Consider the following 14,170-nt stretch of genomic DNA (forward strand, 5'->3'; position numbering starts at 1 on the left):
TGGCAAATCTCACTGTGTTCTTTCCTCTTAAAGATCAGCTATGAAATAAAAACGGGGCAGTTTATCTCACAGCCTCCTTGAAAACTAGGAGGGTAACTAGCCCCTCTGAACCTCCCTTTCCTCATCTGAACATTGGATATAAATCATATATGTGATACATAATAAAGGCACGAGCTTGAATACACTTACTTTTACATGTTCAATTAATGGAGTGGTTTACTTTTCTTTTAAAAAAAATTATTTTAATTGGAGGGTAATTACTGTGGTTGTAATTGTAGTGGTTATTTTAACAAACTTCACAAGTCTCCTTTGATTTTTATTTTTCTTCAATAGCACAACACCTCCTTGGTCTCATAAGGCATAGGAGATGTCCAACCGGTTCATCTGGTGAAGACTTATGCTGATTTCGACCACAGTCAATTCAGAAGACCCTTGGTGGGCCTTGCAATAAACACGTCACTGCTGCCAGTGACTCCTGGTGACCTTTAGCTTCACACGATCTATCATTTATCCTGCATTGCTAAGGTTTGAAGCAGAAACATTTACTGTGAGCTTCAGAACATCATTTAAAAGACTGGCAGTGCTACACACCAAGTGCTCACAGGACTGAGTAACAGCTGACACCGCAGCAGTTAGACACGGTCCACAGAAGCCTCATCCCTGCCTCCGTGTGCCACCTGCGCTCTATGGATGCACTCAGGTGAACTGCCCTCTGGCACGTGCATGAGTCCCCTCTGCCTAGAATTCTCTGTCCGGGCTCACCCCATCCTAGTCTACCCCAGGGCCTGGCAAACTCCCACTCATCATTCAAGGCTTACTTGGATGGCACTTTGCCTAGAAGTTGTCCTTTAATAATGAAAGCAGTCCTTCCCTAATGAAGTATCAAATACTGTTAGAAAAAGGTAAAATCCCAACAAAATGATAGATCTTAATATTTTACAGGAAAAACACAGAGACAGGTTTTCAATAGCCTTTAAGTTGCTGAATCTCTCTCCTCACTCCACCGTCCCCCTGAACACCTCCTGATCTCCTCCCTTCTTGCTAGATGTCAGGAGTCTCCGTTGTCTCTTGACAACAGATAATTCTCAGGGGAGGTTTCATCTCTGCATGAAACTGGGTAAGAAGAACACTGCTGGGGTAATAAATTGGAGTTTGGGTCACATTTTTTTCACCCCTTATGATTACTTTTTATTCACGGCTTTTTGTTTATATCAGTGATACATACATATATATCTATTCTTTTAAAAATTATTTTAAATTAAAGGATAATTGATTTACAATTTGTATTGGTTTCCACCAAACATCAACATTAATCAGCCATAGGTATATTTATGTCCCCTCCCTCTTGAACATCCCTCCCAAAATTCTTTTCCCATTTAGGTTATTACAGAATATTGAGCAGAGTTCCCTGTGGTATACAGTAGGTCCTTGTTGGTTAATCTATTTTAAATATAGTAGTGTGTTAATGTCAATCCCAAATTCCCAATTTGTCCCTCCCCCTACCTTTCCCATTTGGTAACCACAGGTGTGTTTTCTACTTCTGTGAGTTTGTTCGTCTCGTAAGTAAGGGCATTTGTATCACTTCTTAAAAGATTCCTCATGTAATAGAATATCATGATATTTCTCTTTCTCTTCTTACTTACTTCAGTTAGTATGATAATCTCCAAGTCTAGACATCTTGCAATGAAATGAGGTTATTTCATTCTTTTTAAGAACTAAGTAATATTCCACTGTATATATGTACATCTCTCTCTTTTTTATAAAATGTTAATTTATTGGTCTTTTGGGGAAATCTGATGCATCACCAGTGTATTACAGCTGAGCCATTAATCTTGTAGCTTCATCAACATTAACTGCTGTTTTCATGACATTGCTGACAAATCAGCTGTTTCTGCAGAGGTTCAAGGGAAAGGCCTTTGGAGAAGTTTGCAAGTTTCTTTATCTACAAAAGCTTTATTCACTCTGGTAACTTTTTCATCATTCGCAATGTTTATCTTCTTATGATTAGGGGCAACTGGTTTTGCTTTATTTTTAACCTTAAAGCTTTTTTGGCTGGCTATGTGGAATACATTCCTAGACTTCGGCCCTATTAGTTTGTTCTTGGCCATGGTCTCTCACCAGACCGCCAGTACCCTTGTGCAGTTGGCTCAAGTTCCAGGTGACACCATCTCAAACCACAGCTTCTTTATCCATTCATCTGTTGACATTTAGATTGTTTCCATGTCTTGGCTATTGTAAACAGTGCTGCAGTGAACACTGGGGTATATGTATCCTTCCAAATCATGAATTTCTCTAGATGTATGCTCAGAAGTAGAATTGTTGAATCACGTAACTCTCTTAGATTTTTACCTGGAGAATCCCATGGATGGAGGAGCCTGGCGGGCTACAGTTCATGGTCGCAGAGAGTCAGACATGACTAAGGGACTAACACTTTGATTTTCACATCATCAACACTGTAGGAGAGTTCCTTCCCTTTCCTCTACATCCTCTCCAGCATGTACTGTTTGTGGATTTTTTGATGGCCATTCAGACTGGTCTCAGGTGATATGTCATTTTGGTTTTGATCTTCATTTCTCTAATAATTAGTGATGGTAAACATCTTTTCATGTACCTGTTTGCCATTGGTCTGTCTTCTTTGGAGAAATGTCTTCTGCTCAGTTTTTGATTTTTTTTTTTTTTAATATTGAGTTTCATGAGCTGTTTGTAAATTTTGGAGATTAATTCCTTGTGGGGTGCATTATTTACAAATATTTTCTTCCATTCTATGGATTGTGTCATTTTGTTTTATGATTTTCTTTGCTGTGCAAAAGCTTTTGAGTTTAGTTAGGTACCATTTGTTTATTTTTGTTTTTATTTTTGTTATTCTAGGAGACAGTGCTGAAAAAAATATTGCTATGATTTTTGTCAGTGTTCTGCCTATGTTTTCCTGCAAGAGTTTTGTACTTTTAGGTCTTTAACCCATTTTGAGTTTATTTTGTGTACGGTATTAATTTCATTATTTTACATGTAGCTGTTCAGTTCTCCCAAAACAATTTATAAAAGAGAATATTTTTCCTCCATCATATAGTTTTGTCTCCTTTGATATAGATTAATTGACCATAGGTGCCTAAGATTATTTCTGGACCTTCTATCTTGTTTCATTGATGTATATTTCTGTTTTTGCACCAGTACCATACTGTTCTTATGACTGTACTTTTGTAGTCTAAAGATGGGGAAACTGATTCCTCTGGCTCTGTACTTCTTTCTCAAGATTGCTTTGACTATTTACAGTCTTTTGTGTTTCCATAAAGATTTCTAGTTCTATGAAAAATGCCATAGGTAATTTGATAGAGATTGCATTAAATCTGTAGATTGCCTTGGCTAGTATGGCCATTTTCATAATATTGATTCTTTTAATCCAAGAACATGATATACTTTTCCATCTGTCTGCATCATCTTTGTTTTCTTTCATCAGTGTCTTATGGTTTTTAGAATATAGGTTTTTGCTTCCTTAGGTAGATTTATTCTTATATATTTTATTCTTTTTGATGTGATGATAAATGGAATTGTTTCTTTAATTTCTGTTTCTAATCTTTTGTTGTTAGTGTATAGAAATGCAACAGATTTCTATGCATTAATTTTGTATCCTGCAACTTTACAAATTCACTGATGAGCTGTAGTAGTTTTCTAGTAGCATCTTAGGATGCTAAGGATTTGCTATGTACAGAATCATGTCCTCTTCAAACAGTGACAGTTTTACTTTTTTTACAGTTTTGATTCCATTATTTATTTATTCTGATTGCTGTGGCTAGGACTTCCAAAATTATGCTGAATAGAAGTGGTGAGAGTGGACCTCCTTGTCTTATTCCTGATCTTAGAGGAAATACTTTCAGCTTTTCATTGTTGAGTGTGATGTTAGCTGTGGGTTTGTCATATATCACCTTTATTACGTTGAGATATGTTCCTTCTGTGGTCACTCTCTGAAGCGTTTTTATCCAAAATGGATGTTGACTATTATCAAAAGCTTTTTCTGCATCTTTTGAGATGATCATATGATTTATATTCTTCAGTTTGTTAATGTGGTATATCACACTGACTGATTTGCTGATATTGAAAAATTCTTGCATCCCTGATATAAATCCCACTTGATCATAGTGTATGATCCTTTTACTGTATTGTTGGAGTAGGTTTGCTAGTGTTTTGTTCAGGATTTTTGCCTCTGTATTGATTATATTTGCCTGTGGTTTTCTTTTTGCATGTATGATATCTATCTGGTTTTGGAATCAGGGTAATGGTGGCCTCAGAGGATGAATTCAGAAGTGTTCCTTCCTCTGCAATTTTTTGGAATGTTTCAAAAGGATAAGTATTAACTCATCTCTAAATGGTAGAATTCACCTGTGAAGCCATCTGGTCCTGGTCTTTTGCTTCTTGGAAGTTTTAAAGTTACTGACTCAATTTCTGCACTGGTAATTAGTCTGTTCATTTTTTTCTATTTTTCCCTGGTTTAGTTTTGGGAGAGTGTACCTTTTAAAGAATTTGTCCAATTCTTCTAGATTATCCATTTTGCTGGCATATAGTTGCATATAGTAGTCTCTTTTGATCCTTTGTATTTCTGTGGTGTGGTGGTAATTTGTCCGTTTTCATTTGTGATTTTAATAATTTGGGCCCTCTCCCCTTTTTCTCCTTTTTTTAATTGTCTACAATTGCTCTACAATATTGTGTTAGTTTCTGTTGTACAAGGACGTGAATCATGTGATATATATATATATCCCCTCCCTCTTGGACCTTCCTCCTACTCCCTTATCTCACCCATCTATGTCATCACAGAGCAACAAGCTGAGCTCCCTGTGATATACAGCAGGTTCCCACTAGCTATCTGTTCTACACATGGTAGTGTATATATGTCATTACTAATCTCCGAATTCATCAAACCCTCCCCTTCACCCCCCTGCATCCACATTTGTGTTCTCTATGTCTGTGCCTCCATTCCTGCCCTGCTAATAGGTTCACCTGGACCATTTTTCTAAATTCCACACATATGTATTACTATACAATATTTGTTTTTCTGACTTCACTCTGTATGACAGACTCTAGGTCCATCCACATCTCTACAAATGACCCAACTTCATTCCTTTTTATGGCTGAGTAATAATCCATTGCATATATGTACCATGTCTTCTTTATCCATTCATCTGTTGATGGACATTTAGGTTGCTTCTATGTCCTTTCTATTGTAAGCAGTGCTGCAATGAACACTAGGGTACTTGATTCTTTTTGAATTATGGTTTTCTCAGGGTGAATGCCCAGTAGTGGGATTGCTGGATCATATGACAAACTATTTTTAGTTTTTTAAGGAACCTCCATATTGTTCTCCATAATGGCTGTACAATTTACATTCCTACCAACACTGCAAGAACATTCTCTTTTCTCCACACCCTCTCTAGCATTTATTGTTTGTAGATTTTTTTTTGATGATGGCTATTCTGACCAGTGTGAGGTGATACTTCATTGTAGTTTTGATTTGCATTTCTCTAATAATTAGTGATGTTGAGCATCTTTCCATGAGCCTCTTTCCCATTTGTATGTCATTTTTGAGGAAATGTCTGTCTAGGTCTTCCCGTTTTTTGATTGGGTTGTTTTTTGTTTTGATATTAAGCTGCATGAGCTGCTTATTTTGGAGACTAATCCTCCAAAGCAACTGTCTTTGTCAGTTGCTTCATTTGCAAATATTTTCTCCCATTCTGAGGGTTATCTTTTCATCTTATTTATCATTTCCTTTGCTGTCCACAAGCTTTTAAGTTTAATTAGGTCCTATTTGTTTACTTTTGTTTTAATTTTTATTATAGGAGGTAGGTCAAAAAAGATCTTTCTGTGATTTATATCAAAGAGTGTTTTTCCTATATTTTCCTCTGTGTGTTTTATAGTGTCTAATCTAACATTTAGGTCTTTAATTCACTTTGAGTTTATTTTTGAATATGGTGTTAAAAGAATGTTCTCATTTCATTCTTTTACATGTAGCCGCCTGGTTTTCCCCAGGACTAGTTTATTGAATAAATTATTCTCCATTGTATATTCTTACCTCCTTTGTCACAGATTGGGTAACACAAGTTTGTGAGTTTATCTTTGGGTTTCTATCTTGTACCATTGATCTATATTTCTGTTTTTGTGCCAGTATCATATTGTCTTGATTACTGTAGCTTTACAGTATAGTCTGAAGTCAGGGAGCTTGATTTTTCCAGTTCCACTTTTCTTTCTCAAGATTGCTTTGGCTATTCAGGGTCTTTTGAGTTTCTATACAAACTGTAAATTTTGGGGGTTCTAATTCTGTTAAAAATGCCATTGGTAACTTAATAGGGATTGCATTGAATCTGTAGATTGCTTTGGGTGGTATAGTCATTTTCACAATATTGATTCTTTTATCCAAGAACATGGTGTATCCCTCCATCTGTGTCATCTTTGGTTTCTTTCATCAGTGCTTTATTGTTTGAGTACAGTCTTTTGCCTTCTTAGGTAGGTTTATTTCTAGGTATTTTATTCTTTTTGTTGCAGTGGTTATGGCATTGTCTCCTTAAATTCTTGTTCTCTTTCATTGTTAATGTATAGGAATGCAATAAGTTTCTATGTATTAATTTTGTGCCCTGCAGCTTTACCAAATTCATTGATGAGCACAGTTTTCAGATGCATCATTAAGATTATCTGTGTACAGTTATCATGTCATTTGCAAACAGTGACAGTTTTACTTCTTTCCCAATTTGTATTCCTTTTATTTCTATTTCTTCTGATTACTGTGGCTAGGACTTCCAAAACTATGTGGAATAACAGTGGTGAGAGTGGACGCCTTGTCTTGTTCCAGAACTTAGAGGAAATGGTTTCATTTTTCACCATTGAGAATGATGTTTGCTGCGGGTTTGTTGCATATGGGGTTTATTATGTTGAGGTTTGTTGTTGTTCAGCCACTAAGTCATGTCCAACTCTTTATGACCCCATGGACTGTAGTATGCTCATGTCCATTGAATCAGTGATGCTATCTACATCTCATGCTCTGCTGCCCTCTTTTTCTTTTGTCTTCAATCTTTCCCAGCATCAGTCTTTTCCAGTGAGCCGGCTTCTCATGTCAGGTGGCCAAAATATTGGCGTTTTAGCATCAGTCCTTGCAATGAATATTCAGGGTTGATTTCCTTTAGGACTGATTGGTTTGATCTCCTTGCTCTCCAAGAGACTCTCAAGAGTCTTCTCCGGAACCACAATTCAAAAGTATCAGTTCTTCAGTGCTCAGCCTTCCTTATGTTCTAACTCTCACATCTGTACATGACTACTGGAAAAACCATAGCTTTGACTATATGAACCTTTGCTGCCAAAGTGATGTCTCTGCTTTTTAATACACTGTCTAGGTTTTGTCATAGCTTTCCTTCTAAGAAGCAAGCATCTTTTAATTTCATGGCTGCAGTATGTTGAGATAGGTTCTCCTTATGCCCACTTTCTGGAGAGTTTTCTTTTTTTTTTTTTTATCATAAATGGGTGTTGAATTTTGTCAAAAGCTTTTTATACATTTATTGAGATAAGCATATGGTTTTTATTCTTTAATTGTTAATATGGTGTATCACATTGGTTGATTTGCATATATTGAAGAATCCTTGCATCCTTGGGATAAATCCCACTTGATCATGATGTGATCCTTTTAATTTGTTGTTATATTTTGTTAGCTAGTATTTTGTTGCAAATTTCTGTGTCTATGTCAGTGATATTGGTCTGTAATTTTCTTTTTTGTGATATCTTTGTCTGGTTTTAGTATCAGGGTGATGGTCACCTTGTAGAATGAGTTTGGGATGTTGTTTCCTCGGCAGTTTATTGGAAGAGTTTGAGCAGGATGTGTTAGCTCTTTTTTAAATGCTTGATAGAATTTCCCTGTGAAGCCATCTGGTCCTGGACTTTTGTTTGTTGGAAGATTTTAAATTACACTTTCAATTTCATTACTTGTGATTGGTCTGTTTATATTTTCTATTTCTTTCTAGTTCTGTCTTGGAAAGTTGTTTTGTACAGTTCTTCCAGGTTATCCAATATAGTCGCTTAAGATCTTTGCATTTCTGCAGCGTCAGTTGTAATTTCTTCTTTTTCATTTCTAATTTCACTGATTTGAATCCTCTCCTTTTTTCTTGATGATTCTGGCTAAAGGTTTATAAATTTTATCTCCTCAAAGAACCAAATTTTAGTTTTATTTATCTTTGATATTATTTTCTTTTTCTCTATTTCATTTATTTCTGCTCTGATCTTTATGATTTTTTTCCTTCTAGTAACTTTGGGGTTTGCTTTTGTTCTTCTTTCTCCAGTTGCTTTAGGTGTAAGGTTAGATTGTTTATTTGAGATTTTTCCTGTTTCTTGAGGTGAGATTAAATTGTTGTTAACTTCCTTCTTAGGACTGCTTTTTGCTGTTGGCCCAGATAGTAAAGAATCTTCCAGCAGTGCAGGAGACCTAGGTTTGATCCCTCAGTTAGGAAGATGCCCTGGAGAAGGGAATGGCTACCCACTCCAGTATTCTTTCTTGGATGATTCCATGGACAGAGATGCCTGGTGGGCTACAGTCCATGGGGTTGCAAACAGTTGAACATGACTGAGCAACTAACACAGTAATATACAGAGTTAGGATTGTTGTGCTTCCATTGTGATTTGTTTCTATGTATTTTTTAATTTCCTCTTTTATTTCTTCAGTGATTTCTTGGTTATTTAGTAGTGTTTAACCTCCACGTGTTTGTGTTTTTTACAGTTTTCTTTTTCTTGTGATTGATTTCTAATCTCATAGCATTGTGACTGGAAAAGATGCTTGATATGATTTCAATTTTCTTACATTTACTGAGGCTTGATTTGTGATTAAAGGTGGGATCTCTCTTGGAGAATGTTCCATGTTAATTCTATTGCTTGAGAAGAAAGTCTATTCTGCTTTTAGGTGGAATTTCCTATAAATATCAATCTAGTGTGGACTACTGTGTCATTTGAAGTTTTATTTCCTTATTTTCTGTCTAGATCTGTCCATTGTATAAATATGGTGTTGATGTCCCCTACTATTATTGGGTTACTGTTGATTTACCCTTTTATGGTTGTTAGCATTTGCTTTATGTATTGTGGTGCTTCTATATTGGGTATATAAATATTTATAATTGTTATATCTTCTTAGATCGATCTCTTGATTATTATGTAGTGATCTTCCTTGTCTCTTATAAAGTCATTATTTTAAAGTCTATTTTATCTGTTGAGTATTGCTCCAGCTTTCTTTTTCTATCTCTTCACTTTATGTCTGTATGTGTCCTAGGTCTGAAGTGGGTTTCTTGTAGACAACATAACATATATACAGGTCTTGTTTTTGTACCCATTCAGCCAATCTGTTTTTTGGTTAGATACATTTAAATCCATTTATATTCAAGGTAAATATTAATATTTTGTCTTTAATTTTTGTCAATTTGATTACTATGTATCTTGGCATGTCTCTCTGGGTTTATTCTACCTGGGACTCCAGTGCTTCCTGGACTTAGGCGACTGTTTCCTTTCCCATGATAGGGAAGTTTTCAGCTACTATCTCTTCAAATATTTTCTCAAGTCCTTTCTCTTCTCCATCTGGGACCCCTATAATGTGAATGTTGGTGCATTTAATTTTGTCCTGGAGGTCTCTTAGATTGTCCTCATTTCTTTTTATTCTTTTATTCTGTCCCACAGCACTGATTTCTACCATTCTTCCTGCTTATTTATTCATTTTTCTGACTCAGTTATTCTACTGATTCCTTCTATTGTACTGTTCATTTCAATTATTGTATTGTTCTTCTGTTTTAGGTCTTTGTCAAACATTTCTTTTATCTTCTTAGTGTGTGCTTCCATTCTTTTTCTGAGATCCCTGGGTCATCTTTACTATCATTACTCTGAATTGTTTTGGGTAGATCTCCACTTCGCTTAGTTGTTCTTCTGGGGTTTTATCTGTTCCTCTGGGGTATATTCCTCCCTCTGACAGCTCATTTTGTGTAGCTTTCTGTGATTGTAGTGTGTATTCTGAAAGATGCAAGGTTGTAGTTCTTGTTTCTGCTATCTACCCCCTGGTGAATAAGGCTGGTCTTAGAGGCTTGTGCAGGCTTCCTAGTGGGAGGGACTGCTTCCTGGCCACTGCTGGGTGGAGCTGGGTTTTATCCCTCTGGTGCACAGGGTCATGTCAAGGGATATGTTGAGCAGGCAGCTATGTGTTCAGGAGACTTTAAGCAGCCTGTCTCCTACTGAGGAGGGCTGTGATCCCACCCTGTTGGTTGTTTGGCATCCCAGCAATGGAGCCTACAGGCTGTTGGGTGGGGCTAGGTTTTCATGAAAAAATGGCGGCCTTCAGGAGGGCTCATGCCAATGAGTACTCCTCAGAATTACCACTGCCAGTATCTCTGTCCCCACAGTGAGCCACAGCTGCTCCCTACACAGGAACTCTTTTGATACCAGCAGGTAGGTCTAGTCAGGCCCCTAAGTGGTCATTGTTTCCCATTCCCCCCTCCCCCAAATGCCTCCCGGGTCCTGACATGCACAAGACCTTGTGTATGCCCTCCAAGAATGGAGATTCTGTTTGCCCCAGTCCTGTGATCAAAGCCCACTGGCCTTCAAAGCCAGATGCTGTGGGGACTCCTCCTCATGTTGCCAGAACCCCAGGCTGGGGAGCCTACTGTGTGGCTCAGAAGTCTCACTCTTGTGGGAGAACCTGTGCAATATAGTTTGTGGGACAGCCACCCAGTGGGTATTGGATTTGATTTTATTACTCCTGTGCCCCTTCTACCACTCCACTGGGGCTTCCCTTTTCACTGGATGTAGGATATCTTTTGTGGTAGGTTCTGGGGGGTTGTTTTATTTTGTTGTTGTTGATGACTGTTTAACAGTTCATTGTGATTTTCACTTTTCATACAAAGAGGTGAGCTCATATTCTTCTACTCTATCATCTTGTCTCTGCCCCCTTAGCCAGGTGAAACAATCTTTTTTCTTCCTGCAAGGAAGTTCTTGGTAAATAACGTAACTTTTGAGTCTATGGTCTCTTATTTTCCACATATTTTTGACTCCTATGTCTAGGATAGTTGTCCCTCTGAGAGACTCCTGTGCCTTCCAGTACTTTCTTATGACTGTGCTGATCACAAATATGCTAATGATTTGTGGCCTCACTTTGAGGGCAGAGCCCTGGCATCCTGGTCATTATCAGATTCCCAGCCCTTAGCTCCTGCTTAGTCATGGCAACCAATTAGGGACTGGGTATAGCACTGCTCCATTCTTACTCAGTTCTCACAGTAATTCTAAAGGGTATGTACTAGTATTATTCCAGTTACATGGATATGAGGCCAAGTATAGAGAGGTCAAGTCACCACTTCACAACTGTAGAGCTAAGTGGTAGATCAGGACCTGGAACTATGGCTTGACTTCAGAACTATTAATATGTAGTAACTGCTCAAACAGCAGCATGTTTTCCCTCTTAGTTGTTATTTTTACATGTTCTTTCTATCTTTGAACAAAATACATGAATGAGAGTTGGCAAGAAACTTATCCTGTTATGTGCCAACCAAGTGTGATTCCCTACAAGATGGTACTGAGTAGAAGCCAGGAGTTCAAATTTAAACTCAGGTCTTCCTGATTTAAAATCCCATTTGCTGCCACCTTCTAACTCTGTGACTGGGCAATATTCAACCTCTCTATGCTATACCTTCCTCATCCATAAAATGGGGATAATTCCACTTCCCTGACAAGGCTGGTGTGCAGATTAACATTTCTAAGACATTAGCTCATTTAATGCAGTGTCTGCACCCAGCCAACATACACTGATTGCTTACTGTTGCTGTTAATAATGATCAATAACTCATTTGACCATCCTAACCCAGTTTTGTGTAGAATTATCCTATGATCAAAACTTTTTTTGAAAAACAGATTTTACATCGTCTTTCCTATTTACAATCTCTTGAAGCATATTTCAGCAAAGTTTATTGAATTTGTTTGGCTTTCATAGAAAGTGCTTTTCATTTTTAGTCATAATGCTCCAAGATTGGGATTTTATCACAAACGGCAGAAGCTATACCTGCAGCTGAATAATGGTGTAAGCAAGTAATAAAAATAATTATCCCCTAAAAACAAACATCCAGTAGAGAATAGCAAACCAGCTTTGTAAAATCCCCCATCTTCTTTTTTCTATCTTAGAAATATCATCTTTCTCTGTGAACTAGATCACATCCTCTATTATTTATATTATTATTTCCCTGGTAGTTTGAAAGAAAACACTTGTTCTCTCTTGTTCTAGTTTCTACCCAACAATTAATTAAAAGTACTGGAGTGGAAAATTTACTGAGAACCTTTTAGTGCTGTGCCACACAGCCATGGCAGTATGAGAAACCCAAAACTTATTATTTAAGATGTTAAAATGATTCTCCATAGAAGAAAGGGTTAAAAACCCAACAGCTTTAGGGCATTTTGGATAAGCAGTAATATTTATAGGAAAAATATTAACATGCCAAGTCAATGTAGTATATGAACTATTTCAAGTAAAACTGTAACTCTGAATTATATAGGGAACTATAATTTCTTATTATGAACAAGAAAAAAAAAAGCTAACTTAATTATCTTTTTTGTCCCCAGAAAGTCTAGTAAATAATTCTGTAATTCATAATTTTCACTAATTAGTTTTAGACTGCTCAGGATTTTTCCAAATTAGTAAAGTTTTACACTAAAATAAGTTCATTTTTCTTAAAGTGAATTTAAACAGAATTTTATGGTGAAGTATAGCGATAGAATTATGCTTTTAATGTAGTTAGGAACAAAAGGTAATTTTCTTCCACTATTGGAAAAGCTTAATCATGACAGTGAATAAGGCCATTTCCTTCTTATTTTCGGAGAAAATTCCTATTCTCCTGGGTCAGTGGAACACAACCCTAAGACCTAGACAAAGGTTTTGAATTTCAGGGGAGAAAAATGACAGTGTTCAAGTTATGTGTTTGTAGTTTCAAGCATTTTTTGTATGTGAAGTCCACTTACCAGCTTTCCCCTTTGCTGCGCAGACCTGGTCTCTCTCAAGGTATACACATCTCCACAGACGGAGATCTCACGCCAGACCCCAGGCTGGGACTCCTCAGTGAAGCCGCCTCTCGGATGCATCACCAGGACGCCATTGGTCGTGAGCCCATCCATGTGGCCGTCGGGGTTTTTCCACTTCGCTGCCTTTTCCTGGAAAGCATACCACAGAAAAGATGATGTTTAACACAAAAAGGTTCTAGAATCTCTCCAAAATACTGGGTAAGGGCAGAGGGGAGGAAAGTGAGCAATTTTCATTCTCTATTTAAAGCTAATAATCAGAAGGATAAAATATGCAATTAGTCTGAGAAAATGAAGGAAGTGTAAGAATAGATGAATGATTTATAACTGGAGACAGATTATATTTATTTTGGGCTTTTACAAAAGAAAACCTGATGTCTGGGCCTCTACCTCAGAGATTCTTTTTCAAACCACATTCCCCCCACCCCCACAACCCCAGGTGATTTCAGGAATCCAGTACGTATTCTTCAATTCTGTTTGTGCGGTGCTTTCATCCTATTATCTAAAAATGTTTTGTATGAACTCATTATCAGGTAAGTACTAGAAGGAAGTGAAAATTTTTCAAACAAAATTTCAAAATACATTAGGCCAACAGGTTGTGGCCACTGTGTTTTGTTTCCATACGGATCAGTGTTTAAATCATCAAAGGTGGAAGGCACAAGCGACTGGATATAACGGCAGACTGGACACCTGGCCATTCTTTCTTGGGGACAGAGCCAGATACTGTTCATAGGACTTGGGTAAATCTGATTAAGGTAAGCCACTTATGACTGGTTTAGGGGTGGGCATGTGACAGTTCTGACCAGTGAGACCTAAGTGAGTCTTCTGGGAAGCTTCCTGTAAAGATTTCGTTGCTCTTTAAAAAGAGACCAGGAAGAAATACGGCCCTTGCTGCCCTTCTTCAGCAAGTTGTCAAGCTGCGGGGAGTGGGGAGGGTGTGGAAGTACAGGAGCCATCTCACCCACACCAGGACCTCGTCTGAGGAAACTGGTGTGCCCAGAGGGCAAGATGGAATAAATCTGGCTCCCCTGACATTACAGAATCACTGGATCAACCAATCTTACAGCTGGCCTTCCTGGGCATTTCTTGTAATATGGGATGACCCTTTTTTATTACC

General features: G+C 37.5%; 1 protein-coding gene, 1 long non-coding RNA gene and 1 pseudogene across 12 annotated transcripts in view; 1 reads left to right on the forward strand and 2 right to left on the reverse strand.

Annotated features, from left to right (window-relative positions):
* On the reverse strand, positions 1-2,672 carry LOC102391595 (annotated as a pseudogene).
* The window catches only part of PELI2 (pellino E3 ubiquitin protein ligase family member 2), a 194,708-nt gene that overhangs the window by 4,784 nt on the left and 175,754 nt on the right, over positions 1-14,170 (reverse strand). For all 10 annotated transcript variants that reach the window (XM_025295473.3, XM_006068138.4, XM_044924937.2 and 7 more), the window contains one exon: positions 12,997-13,185. In XM_025295473.3, the coding sequence (XP_025151258.2) occupies positions 12,997-13,185 (189 nt within the window). The remainder of the gene's footprint in view (positions 1-12,996; positions 13,186-14,170) is intronic.
* On the forward strand, positions 561-13,819 carry LOC123328021. Of its 2 annotated transcripts, XR_006542723.2 has the most exons (3): positions 561-700; positions 13,020-13,254; positions 13,702-13,819. It is a non-coding gene; the product is annotated as an uncharacterized LOC123328021 (long non-coding RNA). The 2 variants fall into 2 exon arrangements; XR_006542722.2 differs by lacking the exon at positions 13,702-13,819 and having other exon boundaries at positions 13,020-13,501.

Source organism: Bubalus bubalis, chromosome 11 (assembly GCF_019923935.1).
Source record: "Bubalus bubalis isolate 160015118507 breed Murrah chromosome 11, NDDB_SH_1, whole genome shotgun sequence".
Lineage (NCBI taxonomy): Eukaryota > Metazoa > Chordata > Mammalia > Artiodactyla > Bovidae > Bubalus > Bubalus bubalis.